The sequence below is a fragment of the Staurois parvus genome, unplaced genomic scaffold (genome assembly GCF_062004578.1).
Source record: "Staurois parvus isolate SC_StPar_1 unplaced genomic scaffold, SC_StPar_1.0 ptg000312l, whole genome shotgun sequence".
Lineage (NCBI taxonomy): Eukaryota > Metazoa > Chordata > Amphibia > Anura > Ranidae > Staurois > Staurois parvus.
The window spans coordinates 2025100-2052970 of record NW_028318108.1 but is presented as its reverse complement, the minus strand read 5'-3'; the positions used below and the strand labels follow the sequence as shown (position 1 = coordinate 2052970).

At 41.5% G+C, this 27871-nt stretch overlaps 1 protein-coding gene across 2 annotated transcripts in view; it reads left to right on the top strand.

Moving 5' to 3' along the window:
* The window catches only part of TFDP2 (transcription factor Dp-2), a 116182-nt gene that overhangs the window by 10962 nt on the left and 77349 nt on the right, over positions 1-27871 (top strand). Inside the window, exon 2 of one of the 2 annotated variants that reach the window (XM_089683519.1) lies at positions 17891-17946. The exons of the other annotated variant lie outside the window; for it this stretch is intronic. Within the exon in view, the coding sequence (XP_089539645.1) occupies positions 17944-17946 (3 nt within the window). The 5' untranslated portion in view covers positions 17891-17943. The remainder of the gene's footprint in view (positions 1-17890; positions 17947-27871) is intronic. 2 annotated transcript variants of the gene reach the window in all.

Below are 27871 nucleotides of genomic sequence, written 5' to 3'. Positions count from 1 at the left end.
TGCATTAGAATAAGGGCTGATGTGCACTGCAGCTGATAAACTCACGTTTAGGAGCTGTTTTTTTCAGCAGCCCCTGAACTCTCCCTAATGTTTTCCTATGTGTCCATGTACACGTCTTCATTTACAGTCGTTTACAGACATTTGAGTTTACAGTCTTTTTTTTGAACGCACCAAACTTGCGTTCAGCAGTCGATTTTATCAGCGTTTCAAACGCAAAACACTTGTAAACGTGGCAAATCGCGTTTATAAGTGTTTGCGTTTGAAATTTTTTTTTCAACTCTTCCAGTTTCGGATGCTGTCCAGAGCCTTTTTTCATCATGAAAAATGCATGGAAAGTATTTTCAAGGTACTCAGATGGACAAAACACTGCACACAGGATGATCCTACCAATCTTGTCACACATTATAATGACCAATTCACACCTCAGACCTCTCCCACCCTTGGAAACAAAAGATATGTTAGTGCCCATTCACACCTCAAATTCCTCATGAAGATCCCCTGCCAGGTGGCCTTACTGACTGACTCCACCAGACACCTTTCCCACCCTTGGAAACAAAAGAAATGTTAATAAGCAACTCCCACCTAGCTAATATCAACACATAATGCTGTTTCTGCTTTTACTGTGTGTATGTCTCTGAAACAGTCTGAAATAGTTACTAATTTACCACTTTTCAGAGCATTCTGGGCATTTGGGAGGTTCTCCTGTGCTTCTCTTTAAAAAAAGTTTCTAAACGCGTTATGCGAACGCGGCTAAACAGACTTTTTTTAACCTACGTTTTCCAGCAGTCAGTTTCCATCATTCAGAAACCTCCCATGTACATGGGGCCTAACTGTCAGGTTTGTGTCACTGCCTTTAGCTCTGTTGATTTCTGTTCTTGTCACCAGGACAGGATATAAATGTTCTTTTTCCGGAGATAACACAGACAGCAGTAACATTTTACAGAGACTCTAACTTATCCCTGTGCTAAAAAAAAAACAAAACATTTTTGTCATTGTTGAAGAGAATTTTCTTCACTTCCTGTCCTTGTTATTGCCTGATTAGGGCAGGAAGTGATGGTAAATCTCTCCTAGAGGCACCCAGACAACAATAAAATGTATCCTTGCCTACATTATCTAACACAAACCTTGGCATTAGTTGCTCTTGAAATGCAGCCTGGAGCCATGTGTTATTTTTTGTATCTGAAACAATGTAAAGTAATCCATTGTTTTTTTTCCCAATACTGTCAGCTTCATTACAAATACAAAATACCACCCATTTACATCTCATTTCTGGATGTAATTTGTCATCAACCTATCCAGGACAGCTGGTTTATGGCTCAGATAAGACCCAGAAGTCATACATTTGTCCATTTTAGGCTTGCCTGCCCTTGTCTGGGCAATGTAGACCATGATTTCTCTTTCTGAGCAATGTATACAATGGTTTCTCTTTTCCTGAGCAATGCAGACCATGATTCTTCTCTCTGAGCAATGCAGAACATGATTCTTCTCTCTGAGCAATGCAGAACATGATTCTTCTCTCTGAGCAATGCAGAACATGATTCTTCTCTCTGAGCAATGCAGAACATGATTCTTCTCTCTGAGCAATGCAGAACATGATTCTTCTCTCTGAGCAATGCAGACCATGATTCTTCTCTCTGAGCAATGCAGAACATGATTCTTCTCTCTGAGCAATGCAGAGCATGATTCCTTCTTTCTGGGCAATGTATATCAATGAAGATCATGATTTCTCCTTCTGGGCAATGTAGACTGTGATTTCTCATCTGAGCATTGTAGACCATGTTTTCTTCTTTTGAGCAGTATAGGCGATGATTTCTCCTTCAGAGTAATGCAGACCTTGACTTCTTCTTTCTGAGCAATATAGAGCATGATTTCTCCTTCTGAGCAATGTAGACTGTGATTTCTACTTCTGCACAGTGTAGGCCATGATTTCTCTTTCTGAGTAGTGCAGACCATGAGTTCTTCTTTTTGGCAATGCAGTCCATTCTGAGCAATGTAGACTATGAGTTCTTCTGGGCATTGTAGACCAATGCAGACCATGGTTTCTTCTTCTGAGCAATGTAGACCATGAATTCTCCTGCATAGTGTACGCCATGATTTCTCCTGCTGATCACTGCAGACCTTGATTTCTTCTTTCTGAGCAATGTAAACCATGATACTCTTTTAGAGAAGGGTAGAGCATGATTTCTCTTTGAAACCTTAAAAATAACACTGAGTTTGGTCAGCTTTTCCCTGCATGTTATTGCCGTTTGTGGCAATGTTGGTGTAAGCCCTGTACCTATATATGTCACGCTTTGCCAGTGCCTAGATTGATTATTGGTCTGTGACAGATCAGACCTTTCAGCTATGCTGCTCTTCTCACTTGTTTGGTTCAATCTATGCACCCATCAGCAGGATAATCATGCTTTAAGCTATAAGGGGGAGCACACATTTGGGCTGAGCGATTAAACCTGACAGCCTGAAGCCCACAGGAACTGGCAAGTTTTTGTTTTTAAAGGCCAGTAGGCATAAATTACAAGCTGGTTTATGTAAATGCTGTTTTAACTAAATTTGTGGAATAATATTTATCAGTTTAAGGAAATTATCCATACAGAAGATATTTAAACTGAAGGCAGCATAGAACATGAAGAGCCATGTCCTCAAACGGTCCTTAATGTAGTCCAAATAGAAACTGTACTCTACACAGTAATTGACAATTTAATTATCAGTGGGTGCTTGAAGTTATTGCTAAGGATAATGTGCCAAAAGAACATATTAAGATCGCAAGCCACCAGAAATCCAAATAAATGTGCTTCACATGTTTATGATGAAGACAGCCTCAAAGAAGTCATAGGAAGCTGACATTTTGGAGCCCTTGCAAGGTCCCATCCACAATCCGAAATAGTGACTTTAAGAATGAACCTAACACACACATACATTTATAGATCTATATATATAGATAGATAGATAGATAGATAGATAGATAGATAGATAGATAGATATCATCATGGGTTGCACCAGGGTGTATATGTGTGTGTCTGTCACCATCTCACCTTAAAAATGGGACCATCTGTGGACCAGAAAGTTTTTGGCTTTTTATGACTTATGTTACACTGTTTTCACAATAAATATGTGGTTTTGTATCTTCAAACTTTAACATTCCTGTCATTGGTGACAACTTGGTAGGATTGCTTGGAGAAGTAAATACCAACCTGGTTCCTCTCATTGCTAACTTGCGGGCTGGATCAGAGGTGTGCCATGATCCTAGTGTTGCAGGTTATAGATGAAAAATTTTATTATTATTATACAGGATTTATATAGTGCCAACAGTTTGCTCAGCGCTTTACAATATAACGGGAGACAGTACAGCAACAATACAGTTCAATACAAGAGGGATTTGAGGGCCCTGCTCCTTGGAGCTTACAATCTTTGATGAACTGATTTGAAAAGTTGCATTGATACAAAACTATGTTCCCCATCAGGTCCTCTTCTTGTCATTACTGTAACCTTTTTCAATCACTTTAAAGTCTTTTTCACATGGGTGTATTACAGCGTACATCAGTGACCAGACGGGCATACACAGTTGTTCCGTGAATCCCCAATGCAGACAGTCCCATTAATTTCTATTGGAATGCAGCTGCTGCGCAGACACAGCCAATTTCACAGCTGTGTGGGTGCGTATCCTCAACAGCATGACTATGTGCGTTTGGGACTGTGCATCCACACAGCTGTCAAAACGGGATCAGCAGCTGTGTCTATGCAGCCGCTGTGTCCCAATTGGAAGAAATGGGACTACCTGCATTGGGGATTCACGGAACATCTGGGCAAACTGGTACGCCCATGTAAACAATTCCTAAAGCTCAACCCTCTTTTTTTAGATATGGAAAAATTTCTGTGAAATTTTTATTGTTGTCCATACTCTTGTTGTACCTCCTACCCTGTCCATCTGATAGTCTGTGACGTAAGGAGAAGGAATGAGAGGAACAGTCATCACTGGAAGCATGTTATAAAAAAGTAAATAAGAGGCCATTGTTTTTTGCAACCTGCATTGTTTTCTGCTATTGCTTAAATTTGGAAACTATACCTATATACTTCTTTAGCAAACTTTGACCACTATCCTCCCCTCATATTCCGGCTGCTCCTTTCTTCAATAATCCTGTAATTCCACCAGGTATGTAACCTGCCCATTTTAGCTGGTGGTTGAACAAAGGCCTTTACTGCATACACCGATTTCTTGACCACAGGAATGTTCAACCTTCCTCTTATTTTGTGCAGTCTCTTGAGATGCCCCCTCCTAATTGTTTCCATTTGCAACAAATTCTCCATTTTCTCCACTCTTTACAGAAATGGAGCCCTGACCTCGTAGTGTGTTTAATATTTGAAAATAGATGTATCTGAGAGACTCAACAGTGGGGTTGCATCTCAATATTGTACAAACTATTCACTACTGTGGTATTAAAGCTTTCCTACCAAATGGCATGGGAGAGGGACTTGGGCATTTCCCCCTGAGCAAGGGACTCAAAGGCCTGGACAGCCCACATAAAGCAGTCATCCATGTAGCATTGATCGAAGCAGGCTACAAGGTGTATACTAGATGGTACCTGGCATCGGATCACCTTCAAGCCACCCTGCTTCCTTGGTTGTGGTCAGGTGGGAAGAGCTCTCCGTACATGGTGGACCTGTCCTAAGGTGCGTCGCTTTGGATAAGGGTCCACTCTTATACAGTCGCTTACCAAGGTCAGCATCCCAAAGGATGCTGGAACAGCACTACTGATTGCCCCAGTGGCTGATATATCCTGAGACATTCACAGACTTTGATCCATTTTATGTTCCTAGCGGCTAAGATCGCCATAGCAACAGCCTGGAAAAGTCCAGTGATTGACCTGGCCTTCATGAAGCATAAATTGATGTGGATCATGCTCAATGAAAAGACAGTGAGTGTCCTATGTGATTAACAAACCATCTTTGAAAAAGTATGGAACCCCTGGCTCTTTTATCTACATGTTCTGGACATCTAGCAGTGGATCTGAGACTTGATGACGATGGATCCCAGGATGGATGTACCTTTTTACTCTTCTTTTTCCTTTTTCTCAACCTTTCTTTCATTTCTATTCTTTACAAACTCTTTCTGCTTTCCTAGTAAGCTGGTTTCTGCTGTTAAAACTTGGTCTTGTCTATTGGTTTAATACAAGTGATACTTTCATGCAAGAATGATGATGTGGTCCCACGGCCCTAAACATGTTATTGGGTCAGATAGGTATTTCTACATAGGCCTGTTGTGGCTGATCTTGGTTTATTTAGTGGAGATTAGAATTATGATTATGGGTTAACCTACTTTATCAACTATGCTTAACCCTATGGCTGATGCTTTGGGATCTTCCTGCCAACATTATCAGCAACTGTAATTTCTGTTTCTATCTTCTGTATTGAATGTAATGCATATTTCCATATTATTTTGTATCGCTTGCTGTCAATGGTTGAACAAAAATGTACCTATATTATGTGTCAATGCATTGTGGGCTAACATGGTGGCTTGTGGTTGAATTATGGTGAGCATGGAGAGGGTGGCAGTGTTGCAGCTGAGGTGTGAGCAAGCATTATCACCCTACTGCAATGCAAATGTGTGAATGTGGCCTTAAAAAAAAAAAAAAGAAGGCATTTACAATTGTGACATTACATGACATGACAGTAACTTTTGTAACAACATATCTGATGTAAGGAGCCCTTCACACGAGCGTAAACAGTTCCAACTCGGGGGGGGGGAAAAAAATACGCATGAATACTACTTTTTACTTTCATTTACATAAGTTTTTAAATCCGTCTTTTGTTAAGTTTAGTTTACATCAGCATTTGTTTTTCACACGACCGTTCATGTCAAGGTTTGTGTCCTTTTCAATTTTTGCAGACATAAGTGGATGTCATCCATCCGTTTTTTTTTCCATTTTTTACCGTTTTTAGATGAGACACACATATTTTGTCTTCAGCTATGACTTTTTTTTTTTTTTTTTTTTTGCAACAACTTTTTTCTTCATGCGTTTTTGTAACGGAAGTGATGCCGCTTGTGTAAAAAAAAACAAAACCCTGAGTGTTGGAGTTTTTGGGCATTTTAACTGCCCAAGGCAAATGGTATATACCAGTGCCGCATGCCTCTGCTGTGGCACCAAGGGAAGTGCATGTTTTTCTCAGCATTTGTGTGTTTGAATGCTGTATAGGTTCTCAAGCTGTAGCGTGAAGGGAGGGGATTGCAAGAGATTCCTACTTGGAGGTCTCCTTTTGTCACCTGAGTTAGTGTGATCTTAAAGTGATCCTATCATAAACCTGGGCAATTCTAATTGAGTATATGATAATAAGAAATGAAAAGGTAGTGGTTAATTGCAGGCAGGGTAACCAGTAGATGTAAAAATACAGGATGATAAAGCGGTATTCAAATCTTTATCTTTCCTGAGAAAGTCAGGTTTGACCCTGAGCCTTCAGGTCATTGATGGCACCCATCACATTAAATGACCAATAGGGAGACTTAGATGTCAAGGACTTCTGATGAAAAGTGAGATTTCCATATAACTCCAGCTACTATCTGCTGATCATTTTGACATACAGTACTTTTTGGGGAGGAAGGTAGTTGCTGATCATGCAACCTTTCATCATATGGTCTGTGGTGCCCAGGTTTGCGATGTGAACATGCGCATTTATTAAAGTCTAACTTCAGACAGATACAAAAAAAAACAGTTACTGGAGCCCTATATTCATGTAAAAAAATGCATTTTTACTGCAAGCAGTCTAAGTGCCTGGATTGTACTTGGTGTACGTTTCTTATAATCCATGTACAGCAAAGCTTAGACTGAGAGAGGGAGAAGCAGCACAAAGAGGCAATGAGTTGTGCTACAGTGCAAGTTCAAGTCCATTATTTCCAACACACGCTCCTGAAAGTGGTTGTACATTTAAATGGGTGCTGTAGCAACCACTGGTTGGAAACCATAGACATCCAAAGTGAGAAGTATGTCACAAGCAGACCACGCATCTCCACTCCAGATCCAAAGCTTTATTCAGCAATCACATTATAGTTACTATAGCAAATTTTCGGAGCCTCCAGAACCCCTTCAGAACATGCCTGATAAAGGAGTCCTGCAAGGCTCTGAAACATTGCTATTGTAACTATCATATGATCACTGAATAAAGCTTTGGACCCATAGTGGAGATGCTTGGTGTGCTGGTACTACAGTGCAAGGATCATGCTGACATGAGGAGAGAGCAGAGATTAGCTCATCAGTCGGCTGCTTCTCATAACCTGTAAGGGCACCTTTACACACATGGCAAGGACTGCTGTGCTTCTGAAAAGTGATTCATGTTCAGGCCGAGTTTCAGAGGCGTTTGACAGGCAGTAATGAGGCAATATATGATCTGGGGTGTAAACCACAAATCACAAGTGTAAATGAGCCCTTGGTGTTATTGAACTGCAGCTGAGAAAGATCAAGTCTCCTACTCGGCCAGACAGGCCTGTACTGTGTGGCGGAGCAGTGTAAATCTCACTGGACTGGATAGACAGAAACACAAATCCTTTTGGCAGGTAAAACAACTCAACTCCACGTCATTATGTGTATTTTACCTTTTTACCAGTTCAATTTTATATACTGATGAAGCGAGTGTAGGTACACAGATCTGTTTTGATACTGGCCTTCTGTAATCCGTAGTATTTCAACACTGTATTTAGATACCTGTCTGGATGAAAAGCTAAAGCTTCAATGGCTGTGCCAAGGGAGGCAGTAAAGTTCCTCTGGCAGTGGACTGAGCCATGCCCACCAGAAAAATAACATCTTGGCTACAGTTTTACTAAAATATGCATCACTGGAATTCAAGGGGCTTTCAGCATTAATTGGAAGGTCGAGTCCTGCTTAAACCTGTCCCGGACTGCTGTGTGAATGGAGGGGTGGGGGGTGCTTAATGTACTCAGACGGTGAATGTTTCTATAGTGAATTGTTGATAGGAAGAAGTACAAGAGGCTGGTGAGGGTGTAGAAGTGCATTGTTATTTTTATCCTTTTTATATGGACCCTTACAGTGGTAGTCAAGTCTTTTTTTTTTATCTTTTAAGTGAATATCTCCTAAATATGCACCGTTTAGGAGATATTTACTGTAGCAGCACTAGTGATGTCACTGGCGCATGCGCACTGCGCTCTCAATGGACGGCGCACATGCATGGAAGTGACATCATTGCGGCACGGTCAGAAGGAAGACCAGGTGAAGATGGAAGCCGAGACAGCTCTTTGCTGGAGGGATTTGTTTGCAGGTAAGTCTTTCATAATGTTCTAGTATGCGATGCCTGCTAGCACATTATGCTCTTAGCTTGCAGGGAGAAGTTTTTTTTTTTTTGTTTTTTGTTTTTTGTTTTTTACTACCGCTTTAGGTGAACCCTTAGGCCCCGTTTACACATAGTGAGGTGACTTGTGTTTTTACTGCACTGGATGAATGCAGGTTGCAGCTAGGAAACACAGAAAACGATTTGTTTTTTATATGCCCTGTTCAAACCACACCACAGCCCGGAGATGCAGTGCCGTGAGCTGCAATAAAATGTAGACATGCTCCATTTTATCACATTGTGTAAGAAGCAGGGGCGGACTGACCATTTGGAAACTCGGGCACTGCCCGAGGGCCCGGGGTCAGTAGGGGGCCCCATTAGATGCCCCTGGTACCTTTTCCATAGGCTTTTTTGAGTTTGGGCAAGGACACAGGGGCCCCATGATCCCCTATTGCCCGGGGGTCCCATGAGTTGTCAGTCCGCCCCTGGTAGGAAGACATCATATGTCACTGTACAGCGTCTCAATGCACCGCTCTGCAATGACATAAATGAAGTGTCATTTTGTGTACTTTGAGTAAAGTTGACACAAAAAAGGGAATTGTATGATGCACTGAAAACGTGCATCACACTGCCCCCTACCGCCAACTCACTGCACCGAAATGGAGAGAGCTGCCCACACACCAAATTGCAGTGGTTTAGTGTGCAGGCAGTGCGAACAGGCCCTTAAGGTGCTTTGCTCAATAAAGGAGTTGTAAACATATACCCAGTGAAGTGACTGGCCTCAGGTGATACACAAAGATAAAACAAATCCTCCTACATAAGTTGTACCTGGTTACCTATAGCCGTCTTTCCTCTGCATCCATTCAAAGTGCAGAATTTACACAGGATCTCACAGCTCTGAAAGTAGGGTGTGGGGAGCCGAAGTTACATAAGTGAGTAGAGCTCTGAGAGCTGATTTGAGGGAAGGGACACACCCCCCTTCACACAGCTAACCGGAACAGAGCTGAGGCTGTTAATAACAGGCTGTGCCCTCCCCCGTCACCATTTTTCTTTTGGTGTCAGGAAAACTTGTCAGAAGTGATTCATGCAGATAGCAGAGGAACAAGGCAGCAAACAGAAATTACACTTAGTATTCTGGTTTGAGATAAGTATGCACTATAGACGGATATGCTTTGTTCATATTTCATATCTAAGGTTCACAACCACTTTAAGGTAACAGGTTAGCATTGATGCCATTTTCACCTTGGCTGCGTATGGCCTCCTATTGCTCCCCTACTACTCTAAAAAAATTGCTGGGAGCAATGAAACAAGTCCTGTGTAAAACTGGCCATACACCACCCAAATCTGGGGCCAATTAATGCTGAATTGGCTGAAATTTGAGCTGTTATTATTATTTTTATATATTACAGGATTTATATAGCGCCAACATTTTGCTCAGCACTTTGCTATTAGAGGCTCTGTCAGCTCCACTGGCTCAACAAGCTTTGATTTAAAAAAAAAAAAATCAAATGAGTGGGCAGAAAATTGGCGGTCAAACAGAGCCTGCGTCTAGTCAGATACAGTCACTGTTCAGGTATTCAGATAGCCGCAGGTGCTGTGGCTGTCTGAATACAATAGTCGCCAAGGGTGATTCCTCCATTTTTTGACTTGAACGGGAATCAAGTGATTTCGTCTAAAAGGGAAGTGTACAAGTCTATGAGCAACTTGGAACACAGGACTCTCTCCCATCCCCATGTGACAACACCGGTGCTGTCTGCACATGTTAGGAGTGGGAGTGAATCAAGACCCCTCCATTATCTGGAAGCACCAGATCTTTTTCTTCGCTTCCGGAAGCCAGATGGAGCAGCCGGGCGCAAATGAAAGGTAAGTGTTACTGCCAGTGAGCTCATTGTGAAAGCCAACCTTTTACTTTGACTGGCTTAGAAAGACAACAGGTTCACATAATTGGTACCATCCACTCGTTGCCAAGTGGTATCAGAAGGAAATTAAATTGCTGGGTTTTGAGTCATCTTTCAGAAATTATTGGAATTTTAATAGGTCAATGCAAAGCTTTGGGAAATACATAATGTATGCTTATGTTACATTCTGTCTTGGCATCAGTTTTTATCACAGTATACAGAAGTTGGCAGCTGGCCAGGAAATGGGTTAAGCAAGGTGTGCCGTTGTGGGAAATAGGTCATGCACATTCAGTAAATGTATGACATGTTAAATATAAACCAACGCCATTTTGCAGCAGATTCATCAATCATAGCTGTTTTAATGGGGTTGCACATAGTATATTTGGCTACTTTTACATTTGACTCTTTTCAATGTGATAATGGATGTCCCATAAACCCTGGTTCAGATACAAGCTTTATTAACTTAAGATATAAAAAAAAGTAGCAAACCTACAATAAAAACCATCCGAGAGTATTGACATATTTTTGGTTTGTATGCATCAAAACCTTTTTCTTTGGATTCTTTTAGGGCTAGGGTTACAAACTCAATGCATTCTGTCACTGATAAGCAGCTGGGAAATGTGTTAGAAATGAAGAAGTGGGCAGCACAGTGGCTAAATGGTTAGCATTTCTGCCTGGCAGTACTAAGGTTGTTGGTTCGAATCCCAACCATGGCACCACCTGCCTGGAGTTTGCATGTTCTCCCTGTGCCTGTGTGGGTTTTCTCTGGGTACTCCGGTTTCCTCCCACACTCTAAAGACATGCTGGTAGGTTAATTGGATCCTGTCTAAATTGGCCTTAGTATGTGTATGTATGAATGTAAGTTAGCGACCTTTAGATTGTATTCCCCTTGAGGGTTAGGGACTGATGTGAATGTACAATATGTGAAGCGCTGCGTAAATTGACGGTGTTATATAAGCACCTGTAATAAATAATTAAATAAATAAGAAGTGGCTTGGTCAAGATGCGAAACAACATCTTCAACATTATAGAACATGTCCAGTTGAATGTGACTGACTACTACTAGCTTTAAATGTTTTCACAGTTTGAAAAGTGAAGCACAATGTAGCACAATTGAAGGGCCATGGTGAAGTTTGAGAATAAAAATATGTACTTAAATGTCAATAAGTAAGGTACATCTAGAGCCAAAACCATTTTACTTTAGGATAAAGTAGTGTTAAGTTAGGTTAGAACCAGGGGTGGACTGACCATTTGGAAACTCAGGCACTGCCCGAGGGCCCGGGGTCAGTAGGGGGCCCCAAGAGATGCCCCTGGTACCTTTTTTCATAGGCTTTTTTGAGTTTGGGCAAGGACACAGGGGCCCCATGAACCCCTATTGCCCAGGGGCCCATGAGTTGTCAGTCTGCCCCTAGTTAGAACCCCAGTCAGACTTTTCTTCTGCTCTGTGTGTCCACATTGGAGAGATTTTTCTCCGAACTTTGGTCTTGGAGATACAGCAGTAAGTGATAGGAAATCTCATAAAAGTGGGGGAAACTGCCCTCTTAGCGAGTTGTCACTGGAACAGGGGTCCCCATAGGAATGTTTCTCCCTTAACTCCTATTCTGATGGAAACCATAAAAATGTGGATATCCTATTATTATCTTATTATTTGTCCCAGCAACATTACTCATAAGAAGTAACAGAAAGGGAAAATGTTCCCAGTGGACACGTAAGCAGCAATAAAAACCTTACAGCAAATCAAGTTCTCCCCTACTCTACCCAAAATGATGGCAATAAAAGATGGGTATAAACACACTTATAAGACCAAAAAGGTGATGTGGCAGTCAAAGGACTAGGCACCTCATTGCCTCTAGGACCAGCTTGCCATGCCTCATTCCCTGCTTTGTTTCTATCGGGAGGCTAGAGATGGCCATCTTGGTAAAGAAGTAGGTCTTTGCTCTCTCGTGTTAGATCTGCCCAGCTGATGACTGGTGTGGTAATGATCAAGAAGCAGCAGTAGAGGAAAGCTGAGATACACAGAATAAATGGGATAAAAGCAGGGAGCTGATCACATTACGTGTTCTCAGATACAGTTAACTCTCCAGCAAGGAGAAAAGTGAGCAGTACAGCTGTGAGGTGACCAAATGTTGAGAAACTCATGAGGCTATCAGTCAGAGGCATTATTTGAATATGTTACCCCTCCAAAAGGTCTGTATTGCAAGTTTGTAGCATTTATACATCAGAAGTCATTAAAGTTTAAGATATACACTTTTGTCCCACGAGTGCCAATAAGTAATTTGAATTTTAGGATTCTGAGACCAGCTGTGACTGCCAATGCCATGCTGTGACTTTGGGTGGATGGAGAGATAAAGGGGGAGGCACAGTTCTGTGTAACTTGGCTCTATACTGGAATTTGGTGGACTGGACATAAGGGGTTTGTATGGAAAAGTAAGCTTGTAAAATTAGCTTCCAGTGAGGAAAGAGCTAAGCTGAGAACTCTTCTTCCATACTGTAATAATGACCTTTTGGCAGGACAGATGTAGAATTGCACTTTATTATCCACACAGCCAGCCATTGGGGTGTCATGTTCTGCCATAATGTACCTTTTATATTTTCCTACTGTAAGCAGGAGTAATGGTTGAATGTATAAAAGATTTTTTCCATATGATTTACATCTTTTCAAAACTAGACAAAAGACAAGGCGTCAAATTGGTATCATAGAATCATAAATATAATAAAAATCAATAATTTCCTATTCTTTACAGTTACCCCAATCTTCTTGTGTCATGTCTTTTACTGTTGTTAAGTTTTGTGAATTTTTCTGGAGCATATAGTTTCATGGACACTCCTGGACGAATTACATTTTTATTTAGTTTTGAAAGGGTAAAGTAGAAAACAGTGTGGTTAAAAAATACATTTTCTATCAAAAGCTTCAAAGAAAAGTAAAGTGTATACTGCAATTCATAAGAAAATGATTTTTTTTTTTTTTTTTTACCTTCAGTAATAAAAAAAACAGAAGTCAGATTGCATAAATGCATTTTTTCAACTGTACCATTTGTTGCAGTTTGACCAAAAACCATGTTCTGGCAGCACGTTGGTGAGCCGAACCTCTGCACAGTGCTTCAGTCAACAGTGCTTTGAGGTTGACACTATCTATCATTACTATTGTGAAAGTGTGGTTGATGCAAGAACCTACCATATAAGTGTTTAATATTGTGATAAGGGTGTTATTTCTAGGTTGGCAACAGTTGCGTATCTGTATTTTCATGAAACTCAAGTAGTTCCATTTCTCCATTTTCCCAACTACTAAAGGTTTCTGCCTTCCCACGGGGTATGGCTGTTGTATATGGTGCAGGTCTACATTTAATTGTCAATAAAACTACATATAGTAGCGATACAATGTTATTACCTTCTTGCCATTTTGGTATTGGTGCCATTTTGGCTTATCTCAGAGAGTTTACACTACACTCAGAGCAGGCTTGGCATGTAGTGACAGTGCTACTGTTCTCCTTTAATCTGCAGCAAACTTTGCAAATACAGCCATTGGGCCCCCAACACAGGAATTCTCCCGATGCTAACAATTTATTTGTGGTCCCTACATGTTACATGATCTACTGAAGAGAACTGAAAAAAAGTTATTTGTGATGTACTGGACTCTGATTGCTAGAGATCAGAGGAGATCAATAGCACTGTTGGTAAGCGCTGGGCCCAGGTCCTGCTTCCTACGCATGCGCAGTTAGAACCCTATATAAATCTATGGGATTCTACTGCAGATGTGCAGGCAGCAGGAAGTAGAAAATACATCAGTCATAGATAAACATTGCTGCAGATCACTGGTGGACTTGGTGCCAGAGAATTGGGTGACTATACAGTTGAAGAACAAGGAGTGTGCGTTTACATCAATACGGTGAGAGTGGGGAGAAAGGGTGAGCAAATGATCAGAAAATGCTATTTGAAAGTTTCCTCAAGATAACCAATCGAGCAATTATGTATTTTTCAGTGTATTGCATAACGATAATAACGGCAATAATACAATTGTCTAACGTATTAAACTTTGAACTGCTTTAAAACATGTTTGCTAAGATCTCGCATCATGCAAAGCAGCACATGTACAGTGCCTTGAAAAAGTATTCATACCTCTTAAACTTTTCCACATTTTGTCATTTTACAAACAAAAATGTAAATGTATTTTTGGGGATTTTATGTGATTGAAAAGTGTGGCATGCATTTGTATTCAGCCCTCCTCAGTCAGTACTTTAAAGAACCACCATTCACTGCAACTACAGCTACAAGTCTTTTTTGGTATGTTGCTACCAGCTTTGCACATCTAGAGAGTGAAATTTTTGCCCATTCTTTGAAAAAGAGTCTTGCCACAGATTCTCAATTGGATTTATTTCTGGACTTTGACTGGACCATTCTAACACATGAATATGCTTTGATCTAAACCATTCCATTGTAGCTCTGGCTGTATGTTTAGGGTCGTTGTCCTGCTGGAAGGTGAACCTCCGCCCCAGTCTCAAGCCTTTTGCAGACTCTAACAGGTCTTCTTCTAAGATTTCCCTGTATTTGGCTCCATCCATCTTCCCATCAACTCTGACCAGCTTCTGAAGAAAAGCATCCCCACAACATGATGCTGCCACCACCATGTTTCACGGTGGGGGTCGTGTGTTCAGGGTGATGTGTTTTTTTTCCGCCACACATAGAGTTTTTCTTTTAGGCCAAACAGTTCAATTTTGGTCTCATCTGACCACAGCACCTTCTTCCACATGTTTGCTGTGTCCCTAACTTGGCTTCTCGCAAACTGAAAACAGGACTTCTTATGGCTTTCTTTCAAGAATGGCTTTCTTCTTGCCACTCTTCCATAAAGGCCAGATTTGTGGAGTGCACGACTAATAGTTGTCCTGTGGACAGATTCTCCCACCTGAGCTGTGGATCTCTGCAGCTCCTCCAGAGTTACCATTGGCTTCTTGGCTGCTTCTCTGATTAATGCTCTCCTTGCTCGGCCTGTCAGTTTAGATGGACAGCCATGTCATGGTAGGTTTGCAGTTGTGCCATACTCTTTCCATTTTCAGATGATGGATTGAACAGTGTTCCACGAGATGTTCAAAGCTTGAGATATTTTTTTATACCCTAACCCTGCTTTAAACTTCTCTACGACTTCCCTGATCTGTCTGGTGTGTTACTTGGCTTTCATGATGCTGTTTATTCACTAATGTCCTCTAACAAACCTCTGAGGGCTTCACAGAACAGCAGTATTTATACAGAGATTAAATTACACACCGGTGGACTCTATTTACTAATTAGGTGACTTCTAAAGGCAATTGGTTCCACTAGATTTTAGTTAGGTGTGTGAGAGTAAAGGGGGCTAAAACAAATGCCTGTCACACTTTTCAGATATTTATTTGAGAAAAATTTTGAAAACCATTTATCATTTTCCTTCTACTTTACAGTTATGTGCCACTTTGTGTTGGTCTATCACATAAAATCCCAATAAAATATATTTACGTTTTTAGCTTTAACTTGGCAAAATGTGGAAAATTTCAAGGGGTATGAATACTTTTTCAAGGTACTGTAATAACAGAACAGTGTCTGGTCACTGTACATGTCTCTAGGCCTCATGCACACTGGGCATTTGCCCAGCTCTTATAAACGCCTTCCACCTGACAAGAGTTTAAAAACATGTCCTAAACTGCATTTTTCAAACACGTTTAGGTGTGGTTGGACGCATTCAGGCATGTCAAGTGTTTTAACGTTCATTCATGTCATTGGCCATTCTGTCCATTTAAATGAATGAACGCTCAAGCACTAAATGTGCCTAGTGTTTGGACATGCTTTACACGTGTTTAGGTGCATGTGGCATTCTTTCTGCCCAAATGTTTTTCTCCAATGCACAAGTGATGTGTTTTTTTTTTTTTGGTTTTTTTTTTGCGCCTGTAAACGCTATGTGTGCAAGGACACATAGGCCAACATAGAGGGGCATATAGAGACCAAAAAAAAAGTCAAACACCCCTAACAGCCACATCTTTACCACCCAGTGTGCATGAGGACTTAAAGCTGTTGTAATAAATTTATCCCAGAGAACAGGTCCTTTAAAATATTTCCTGAAGTTTTGATTTGGAAGATTACATAAATAATAATAATTATTATTATACAGGATTTATATAGCACCAACAGTTTTCACAGATCTTTACAATATATTATAGTCTTTATCCACCGGAGATATCTTGTAGCATGGCCTACACAGCTGCTTGTTGTGGAGAAAAGGTTGCTACTGCTACTTTTGTTTGTGGCTGAGTGACTGGCCACCTACCCATTCCCACAGAGTTTAGAGCAGGGGTGTCAAACTGGCGGCCCTCTAGCTGTTGCAAAACTACAAGTCCCATCATGCCTCTGCCTTTGGGAGTCATGCTTGTAACTATCCATCTTGCAATGCCTCATGGGACTTGTAGTTTGGCAACAGCTGAAGGGCTGCCAGTTTGACACCCGTGGTTTAGAGCATTATCATATCATCCTCAAACGGGAACCTCCCTCACCGATCTAAGGTTGAACTATGGTAGAAGTGTGCTTCACTGCACTGTTCTCACCTAGAATCATCCACCAGATCAACATACATATTGGCTTCCTTTCAGTGGATGCTCAGAATTGTAGTTTTCTGGCATGCATTTACATTTCACAGAGTGTTTAGTTTTCTTTGCCCAGAGTTTTAGCTTTTGAAAGAAAGATCTTGTGGGAGAAATCAGTAGGTTTCCAGCCAGGCACTTTCAGAAAAATGGGTGTCTCTATATTTGACTGTATTTGCTGTACCAAAAACACCCCTGTCCAATGTAATTTCACAGATGTCACAATATATTCCTTCAGAATTAAAAGCATGCACACAACCCTAAATTTTCTTTAGGAAGATGTACCCTCAAGGATGCTACACCTGCTCGCATCTCTATTATGTAACTATAATTACTGTACCAAGGATAATTTAAAGCCAAATGCAGTGTTCTTTTAAATACAACTATTCTACTACCTGATGTTGACTGGATATCCGTTTCTGTAAACCCCCACCACACACACTCAAGAGAGGGAGGGGCAATACTAGGAGCTAGTCAAATATGCTGATGAAAATTCTGACAGAAGAGCAGAAGGATGACCTTATCAGTGTAGTACTGCTCCTTTTGCTGTCCAATCACATTCTGGGGATGGGAGGTGACCAGGCTGTATTGCTTAACTACAGAGGAAGAAGGCTAGTGACCTCCTTGGCTGTGCTGTGTGACTCCATGGTTCAAATGGACAAAAATACGAATTATTTGGCAAACTAAGTCAACTTCCATGTATGTTTCAGCTACTTTAAATTTAGCTGTTTGCATTAAGTTTAGCTGTAAATTGATTGCCTCCTCTGCCATTAGTGTCCAGCTTTCCATTGATATCTATTGCATGCATGTAATTCCTTTGACTGTTACGTTGGGTGTAGTGAAAATGAAAGTCAAGCCGTACAAAACTCAATCATTTTGAAACTGAAGTTTGAACTTGAAACCCACGCCTAAAGATCATACTCTCCCTATATGGTAGGAAATGTAGATTAGGCCTTTTAGCCTGACAATCATTTGTGTACCTCATCTCTATGGTGAGCACATAACAGTGCCTTACCTTTTGCAGTATCATATTGTCTAGGTCCTATAAAGTATTATTTTTTTATTTAAAAAGATATGTTTCGCACTGGTGAGACACTGTAACCTCCTATATCTGTCCTCTCCCAGGGCTGGATGACTAAATAACAGCGTTTCTGGAATCCTTCTCTGCCAAGCTCCAAATGGTGAGTAGCTGATTCATTTTTTGTATAAGCAGTATGATTATTTGATTAGGAAAACAAGAGCAGCAGAACCAGTAAGGTATGACAATACATTACTGGTTCTGCTGCTGTAAATATTGAAATTCATGCTCATGGCTTTCTGCCTTTTGCAAATTACCTTCATCATCTCTCTTTGCATTGATGTATTAAAGAGGATTGGTCATTAAACATACCAGCAATGTCAGCCTCTACTGCAATATATTATCCCCATATCTTTGGTCACCGGTGGGAGCATAATTCCATGCATAGCAATCATTTGCTGAGCAACCTGCCAACTTCTGCATCATTCCAGATGAGACAGGAGAGCACCCTGCATGGTGTACTGTGGCAGCCGGGAGAGCACCCTGCATGGTGTACTGTGGCAGCCGGGAGAGCACCCTGCATGGTGTACTGTGGCAGCCGGGAGAGCACCCTGCATGGTGTACTGTGGCAGCTGGGAGAGCACCCTGCATGGTGTACTGTGGCAGCCGGGAGAGCACCCTGCATGGTGTACTGTGGCAGCCGGGAGAGCACCCTGCATGGTGTACTGTGGCAGCCGGGAGAGCACCCTGCATGGTGTACTGTGGCAGCCGGGAGAGCACCCTGCATGGTGTACTGTGGCAGCCGGGAGAGCACCCTGCATGGTGTACTGTGGCAGCCGGGAGAGCACCCTGCATGGTGTACTGTGGCAGCCGGGAGAGCACCCTGCATGGTGTACTGTGGCAGCCGGGAGAGCACCCTGCATGGTGTACTGTGGCAGCCGGGAGAGCACCCTGCATGGTGTACTGTGGCAGCCGGGAGAGCACCTTGCATGGTGTACTCTGGCAGCCGGGAAAGCACCCTGCATGGTGTACTGTGGCACTCAGAGTATCCAGTATAGTGGCAACAGGGGAGTACCATCATGGTGTACTGTGGCACCTAGAAAAGTATCTGGCATAGTATATTGTGGCACCTAAGAAATTACCCTGTTTTGTGTACTGTGGCACCCAGCAGAGTATCTTGCATAGTGTACTGCGGCACCAAGCAGAGTAACCCGTAAGGTGTACTATGGTACCCAGCAGAGTGACTTGTATAGTGGTACCTAGCAGAGTAACATGCAAGGTATACAATGGTACCCAGCAGAGTAACCCGCAAGGTGTACAATGGTACCCAGAAGAGAAACCCGCAAGGTGTACAATGGTACCCGGCAGGGTAACCCGCAAGGTGTACAATGGTACCCAACAGAGTAACCTGAATAGTGTACTGTGGCAGCCAGCAGAGTACCCCGCATGGTTTACAGTGGTACCCAGCAGAGTACCCCGCATGGTGCACAGTGGTACCCAGCAGAGTACCCCGCATGGTGCACAGTGGTACCCAGCAGAGTACCCCGCATGGTGTACAGTGGTACCCAGCAGAGTACCCCGCATGGTGTACAGTGGTACCCAGCAGAGTACCCCGCATGGTGTACAGTGGTACCCAGCAGAGTACCCCACATGGTGTACAGTGTTACCCAGCAGAGTAACTTGCATGGTATACAGTGGTACCCAGCAGAGTAACCTGCACGGTGTACTACGGCAGCCAGCAGAGTACCGTGCATGGTGTACAGTGGAAGCCAGGAAAGTACCCAGGATAGTATATTGCTGCATCCAGAAGAGTACCTTGAGACTTTCAGTTGTGACACCCAGGGCAGCATGGTATATTGTGGCACACAGGGGAGCATGGTATATTGTTACACCCAGAAAAGTACCTTGCATGATATTCTGTGGCATCCAGGAGAGTATTTTTCATGGTATACTGTGGCACTTGGGAGAGTACCGTGCATGGTATACTGGGGCACTAATGAGAGCACTTTTCATGGTGTACTGAGATAGGCAGGAGGGTACTCTTCGTGGCATGCATTGGTACCTGGGAGAGCACCTTTCATGGTGTACTGAGATAGGCAGGAGGGCACTCTTCGTGGCATGCATTGGTACCTGGGAGAGCAGCTTTCATGGTGTACTAAAACACCTAGTAGATTACCCTGCGTGGTTTATTGTGGCACCCAGGAATGTACCCTGCATTGTGTACAGTGGCTCTAAAGTAATAATCAGACAATTGTAAAGTATGAGTGGCCCACAGCAGCCAGTCAGACCTCAGCTTGGGATATATCAAAAGGAAATCACAGCATGTTTGGTTCCACGTGGGCAACATTAGTTAATGAATGCCTTAGAATACATGGGAGCTCCCAGTGCCACTTCCCCTAGTAGTCTGGTTAGTACACTGTCCAGCTGAGTTCATTAGGGTCTGACCTGAAACAAGCATGCTCAACTGTAAAGTCAGACAGCTTTATTGCATGTTTTCAGGTAAGGAACACAAAATTACTGAAGCAAGAGGTTCTAAATGAGAGCCGGGAAACTTGGGCTGCCACAGTGAGAAGTAGTGATGACAGCCTCACTGAGTGGTAGGCCAAATATAAGATGAACAGTCTCTAGGACTTTGCTGCTGAGGGAACACAAGTTCCAAAATGAACAAATGAAATCTACATTGAGATTTAAAGAGCCAGTCAGCCTGCATAGAAACAATAAGCCACTTTAAGGACACCAGTTATACATATGTGTCTCCTAGATTGTAAGCTCCAAGGAGCAGGGCCCTCCTATCCCTCTTGTATTAAACTGTATTGTTGCTGTATTGTCTCCCGTTATATTGTAAAGCGCTGAGCAAACTGTTGGCGCTATATAAATCTTGTATACTAATAATAAATTAGAAGCACTCCCACATTTATTTGATTAGAATAACTAAGTCCAATTTAAAAGGAACATTTTTTTTTTTTAAATTGAAAGGTGACATCACTAAATAAATGCATTTCCATTTGTTTTCTTGAATTTGGAAAGCAATGTGTATGCAGCAAGGGGGCTGACACTCTTTAAATGTTATGTCATTGTCCTCTGCTTCATCATGTGTTTGGGCGGGATGGCATACAGAGATTTGAAGAAGATGTTAAAGCAAAGCATCTTTTTTTTCCTGGTTCATAACTGCTCATCTTTATTAGGTTTGGGAGGAGAAGTGGTTACTAATGGCTCCTGGAGGGCAAGGAGAAGTATATTATGTGCTCCAGTCAACAAACACTGTAGAGGCTTTAAAAAGGTCCAACTGACTTGTGTGATTAGCCTGATTTGCTCATTATTATACAGGTTTCATATAGTGCCAACAGTTTGCTCAGCGCTTTACAATATAAATTCATGTGACCTCCCTTCGTCAGTGATTTCTTACCATGGTGCCATATTGATTTTCCTGACACCATGAGTCTGAATTAATGAAAACTAGTTTGTTAGGTATTCCGAGAACTAGGTATTCATTATTGCAGCTATGCAAGAAATATTTGGCATCACACTGTAGACATATAGCAGATATAAACAAAGACTCAGGGTGCAGAATTTCAATCTATATACACATTGGTTCTCAGCTACCCAACAGAGGAAGCAATTTTGTGCACTTCTCACTTCCTCTTCTGCAGATAAGCATCCAGCAGTGTGTCTTCTAGCATCCTATTGTATGGTTATCATGAGAAGCAGCAGGAAGCAACTCTCTGCCTTCTAAAATAAGAAAGGCAGAAAATATTTAGGAATTTTTAGCTCTACAAGGACAATTCTGTAACCTGTAGCAGCCAAGTGTACAGTTTATTGTAATGGTTTATTTATATCCTGTATTCATGCTGCAGCTACTAAATGTATGCAGCTCTTTGCAGTATATATGAAACCATACACGCACCAGTATTCCATTTTAATATTCTATCATCCCAGGAACCCACTCACTTTGGCATTAGTTGAGTAGGAGCCAGTTATTAGACTCCTAGGGAGTTATGCCCCATATACACTATAAGAAAATCATACGAAAATTTTTGTACGAGGACCGATCGTCCGATACTTATAATCGGATCGTTAGTACACAGCTTTCAAGAGCCGATCACGACAATTCGTACGACAATATCCGAAGGGACAAGCGCAAAAATTTTTCTCGTACGATACCAGATCATACGATTTTTTTTTAATCAGTACAGTAGTCGTCTGAAAATACAATACAAATACAACGCAATACATGACATCACTTTCGAAATTCTTTTCTTTCATAGGAGAATTTTTGTATCTTTAGTAACCTTTTCACTTTCGATGTGAGACTAGCAGGCGAAAAAAAACGGCCGATCGTTCGTCCGATATTCTCATCGTGTATACGGGGCATTTTTTACTAAAATTGCACGGTGCAAAATCTAGTGCCAGCTCTGTATAGAAATCAATCAGCTTCCAGGTTTTATTGTCAAAGCTTAATTGAACAAGCTGAAGTTAAAAGCTGATTGGCTACCATGCACAGCTGCACCAGATTTTGAGTGCTCCAATTTTAGTAAATCTCCTCTATAGATTCTTGAATTGTTGAAGGTCTAAGTTGTTGTTACAGAATTGTTTTTTAAGGCTAGGTTCACACCTCTGCAGGTTACGTTTGACCCGATTGCTGCATTTTTGCTGTGTTTTTGATGTGTTTTGCGTTTTTGCTTTTTTTTTTCATTTTTTTTTTCTTGATGCTAGGCAGATTTAAAACGCAAAACACATCAAAAACATGGCAAAAACACAGTACATGCTTTTCTGCAGCGTTTCCATTGCAGTCTATAGAACCGAAAGCACTCAAAAAAGTCCCCGATCCTTTCCAAAATCCGCACTGGGTGAAAAAGCACAGATGTGAGCATGTCTTATAGGAAATAATATTAAATGGACTGTACTGCGCTTCTGCAAAACGCTGCAGAAAACCCTTAGTTATGAACCTAGGGTAAAGGATAAAATCACTTTCGATCAAAAAAATAATAAATGCACTTTTTTTTTTTTGCCGGTAAAAAAATGTGCATTTATTATTTTTTGCTGCAGGAGCCTGGAAGGAATTGCATCAGCGATCAACAGATCGCTGATACCATGTAGGTCTCCTACAGATCTGTCAGTATATCTGCTTTCCTGTATGGGATGTACGAGCAAGCAGATATACTGACAGGAAGAGTCAATGCCAACACAACAAACACTTTACTCCTGTGCTAGGAAAGGACTCCGTAGACCCAATAGGAATGTTCTGGAATATGCACTGCTTGCTGCCCTCAACAGACCGGGGTGGTCCGAATACACTGGATACAAATGGAGAAACAGAAAAAGGGTGCACTAGGTTGGTGCGCCCTTTTTCTGTTTCTCCATTTGTATCCAGGAAGAGTCAATGAACTACCATGGTGCTCCACAGCACCCTGGTAGTTCATTGAGAACTACAAGCAGATAGCTGCTAAGGGTCCTATGACACGGGTGGACCCGTTTAGCGGATCCGCTTGCTCAACGGGGGATCTCTCCGCTGATCCAGCGGATGACAGCTCTGTGTCTGCTCCGTTCCTGCAGAGTGGACACAGAGCTGCTCTCTCTCCTCAATGGGCAGTCAGATGAAAACATACCACCTGTCTGTTTTCATCCGACCCAATCTGATGGACCCAAGGGGATATGGATCCCCATCCATCCGTTTTTATCAGATCGGATGTCACGGGTATAAACAGACACATTTCCATTTACACCCGCCTCTCCATAGAGGAGAATGGAGGTTCCGATTGGGTCCGCCTGAAGAACGGGCAGGTGGGCCTGAACAGAACTTCTGTGTGAAAGAGCCCTTATGCTGCTGGGAATTGTTGTTCATTCATTCACAGAAAAATGTGAATGGATCAAGTGGCCATGTGGGCAGAGCTTCGCATGGGCACGTTTCTTTTTTAAATTTGACAGCTAGTAGGAAGGAGGAGATCCCTCGCTAGCTGTCAAGGCAGGGGAGCAGGGGCTGGTGCTTTCATAACATGTTACATGCTGCACCCTGAATATGGGTGTAACATGTTATGAAAGGTGAATTTATCCTTTAAAATGTGAATGTAGAATATGGACATTGAAATAGAACCAAATATTCCTGTTATATGAAGTATGAGTGGACATCAGTCCCGCCCCCCTAATGAGGACACAGACAGCAATAAAAACCTGGCAGTCGTTCTAACCACTACCCACTCCATTCATTTAAATCGAAAAGGAAGTTTTGCAGTTAGCTATACTTTAGGAAAAGCTGTTGTTGGGTAATTGCATCCACCCAGGTTCTGCCTTTGATGCCTCTATTGCAGTACAGGCTAGTGACCGAGAAACATGGCCTCAAAAAGTAGTTCTTGCTCTTTAATAACAAGTCCCATTGTGAACAGTGATCAAGATTACATTTTCCATTCTTGGCCTCTATTTCTGATGGCATTATAGCTGATCAGTACAGGCCTGTGCTCAGTCACTCACAAAACATAACTCACCAAGTATAAATGGACCGTGGTTTAATTGTGTAGACTGACCACAGCAGCTGTGACAGAGAAGAGTAGCAACTGCATGGGATCTTAACATTACATTGTGGAAAATTAACTATGACTGGACATCACAGAATTGCTAAATATTTAGAGATGAACAAAGGAAGCAATGAAATTAAAGCTAGGAAATAAATGTTATTAAAGAAACCCCCTATTAAAATCAAAGCAGTATCCAAAATTGTAAACATAAAACTTGATACAGCTGTTAATTACCGCCAGATTGGTAAGAAAATGCATTGCATATAATCAGTATCAGGGAATAGATTATGGAAAGTAAGAACAAATTAAGCAGGCTAGAAAGTATAATTTACATAAAGATGTATAGAAGAGTGGATGGAAGAGGACAGACGTTTTTAGAACATGTATATATTAAAAAAAAATAAAAGCAGAAAGTAGCGCAAGAAAAAGGCGCATAGTTGACAATGAGGATCATTAAAAAGGTTTGGATCTGAGGCTGGAGAAGGAAGGTTAACCATGAAGAACTAGAACACATCCTGCAAGAAGGCCAAGGCCCTGCATGGGCTATAATTCTGCAGACTACGCAGAGTCAAACTACCAGCAAGGCAACATAGACGTCTGCCTGGGGACGATGAGTTGGGATGCACAGGTGACGACATACATCTATTAGGGCTCGTTCACACTTGGCTGTTTTACCAACGCTTGCCAAACGCCCCTATAGCGTTTGGCAAACGTTGGTCCGGCGTTTTTAACACTCCGCAAAATGCCGCATGACGCGACGTGACGTGACGCAAACGCTCCAGTTAGAACAGCACCATGTGCTGTAATGTGCAGAATTGGCAGAGGCGTTTGGGAAGCGGTAAAAACGCTTCCCAAACGCCTCTTTGCCGCCCGCACACAACGCTAGTGTGAACGTAGCTTAAGTCTTTTTACTTGTCATGCATAGGTTTTCTTCTTACTACTGCCTGCCCTCCTAGGAATTCTCTGCATCTGAAATTTGTGTAATACAGCTAATGGGCTGCTTTCATGGAGAGACTGGCAGAAGTAAGGAGGAGCTGCACATGAGTTGCCCAATTATGAGGACTTACAGGACAGTCTACTTCTCTCACACAAGGCAACTCACTAGGCACACTTTTCTTCTCTATCACTCATACTGCGTTTCTCTTCCTCTTCTACCCATATGGAAGAAAAATATATTTGAAATATATTTTACAAATATTCTTCCCAAATATATTGACATATATTTGATATGCTACACATATATATATATATATATATATATATATATATACACATATATATATACACATATATATATATATATATATATATATATATACATACATACTGCATGTTGAAATGCGGTTTTCAAATATTAGAACATATATGAAAAATATTTTTTAAAATTATATTTTTTTTTATATATTCAGATTTTATTAACATATAAAAAGGTAATTTTAACATATTTTTACATATATTTGTAAATGCATTCCAAAAATGTAGATTTGTATTTTTAAAGACATACAGTATATTTGAAATGTATTTTTAAAAATATTTTTCATATATTTTGTAATAAAAACGCATTTCAGCATGCAATATATATATATATATATATATATATATATATTATTAAAACCTATTTCAAATATATTTTTCTTCCATGTGGGTTATATAAGGTAAGATAGTAAAACATTGTGCTTTGGGGTGATTACCGTTGCCTCAAGCGTATCTCTCCACTCTACTCAGCTAGTCAGCTACAGGATCAAAAACAAATGCAAAGTAAATCCTTTTTATGCCTTGCTCCTTTGCTGATAGAAATGTTGCAAAATGTTACTTGCCAGCTACAAAGCAATGCTCATCTTTCCACTGAGAGAGCAGCAAATGGAAACAGGTGAGGAATTCCCTGCTCTGTATAGCTCTCCTGTCACTGGCAAGTTGTCACCAGGGACTGGATTACATGTGTGTCATGGGCCTTACACACTAGTATGGGGACTCTCTCTCCCTTACACATATGGGATTACTCGCTCCCTATTACAGTAGACCTTTTCTCTCACAGGGTGGGGGCACACTTACTGGGTTCGCTCAAATGAGAGGGGTATGGTTATCACTCGGCAAGGTCAATGTAGTGCAATCGAAACTAGGGGCTTCCAGGCGTACAAGATATAATTTCCCAAATGTTAGACAACAGATGTAACCTAGAAAGGTAAAGCATACAACAGTGGTGAGAGTAAAAAAAAAAAAATTGTCAGCTCAACATGGGGAGGGTGTGAACTTCTCAAGAATGGGTGTATTCTTGTTTGGAAACCTGCCTTAAGACTTGGGTGGAAGAGTGGAGAGCAGTGGGGGCTGGGGGGGGTGTAGGGGAATGGGAGAGGAAATAAAGGGGTGGGGGGATGAGAGCAAATTGGAGGAAAGAAAATGGTAAGGTATCCCCCAATATCTAAGGGCGTAAGGTGAGGCATGTCATTTATAGGCAGCTTTAACTATATTATGTTCTTCTTTCTCTGAACCCCTCTAGCCTGAGTTCCCACATTTTAGAAATGTAGGTTATGAATTGATAAGAACACTGGATAGTTTCTTATTAATGAGCAGTGTATTCTTGTGCTCTTTTATTAAATCAAAACCATTTCCAGTCTTTTACCGTAGTGTGTTTTGGAGCTAGAAAGAGAAAGGTGGCCAGCTTTTGCTGGGAGGTGGTGGGCCCTGGACTAGGTTGATGTAGGAAGGCTATCCAGGGGTCTTTCGAAACAGTGATATAAAACAAGGTGTGAATCGGGCCACTGATCCTGGACCAAAATGGGTTTTCTTTCGGACAGGACCACCATTTATGTTAGACATCACCTTTTGTTACAAAGTTTCCTAAACCATCTGTCACTATAAGATGGTACTGCTTTTGCTATGCATGTAGGTAGCCAGTATCACCTAAAAAGAACCTTGTAAGCTAATTCCATTATACTCATATTGAAAAAGCATTTGGATATCCTAGGCCAGATCTTACCCCCAATACTGTGTTACTACAGGATTTGTCAAACCTTGTTCCCAATTCGTGACAAATGTGGGGAGCAAGAGGGCGGCCAGGTATTCTGAGCTGAGTATAGGAAAGGTAAAAGACTGTGGGACCCCAGCGAACTAAAACCAGAACAATTTAGTTTCCAGTGAGGATGGAGATCCAGTGTTTGATCCTGTAATATTTTGTTTGAGGGGCTTCTTCATGTTCTCACAGGGCCTACCACTCAGGAATCTGGCAAAAAGTAAGGAAATGGTGTACTTGAGATTAGTGATGACTAAACCAGCAAAGGACCTAGGGTTTGCCAGTCCAGTTGGGGAAAAGTAGATTATTGATGATCAGCAATGTGAGCAAGAAAGTTGACATTATTGTGTAGACAGAGTGCTGTATTTTTAAGCTTTGAAGTTTTAACCTAAAGTGGGAGGTCATGCTGGATGTGAGAGCCAAGGCAGAGCGGCAATTATTATTATTATTATTATTATTATACAGTATTTATAAAGCGCCAATAGTTCGCTCAGCGCTGTACATTACAAAGGGGGACAGAACATGTGACAGAACAATACCAATACAATGCAAAACATGAGGAGTTCGAG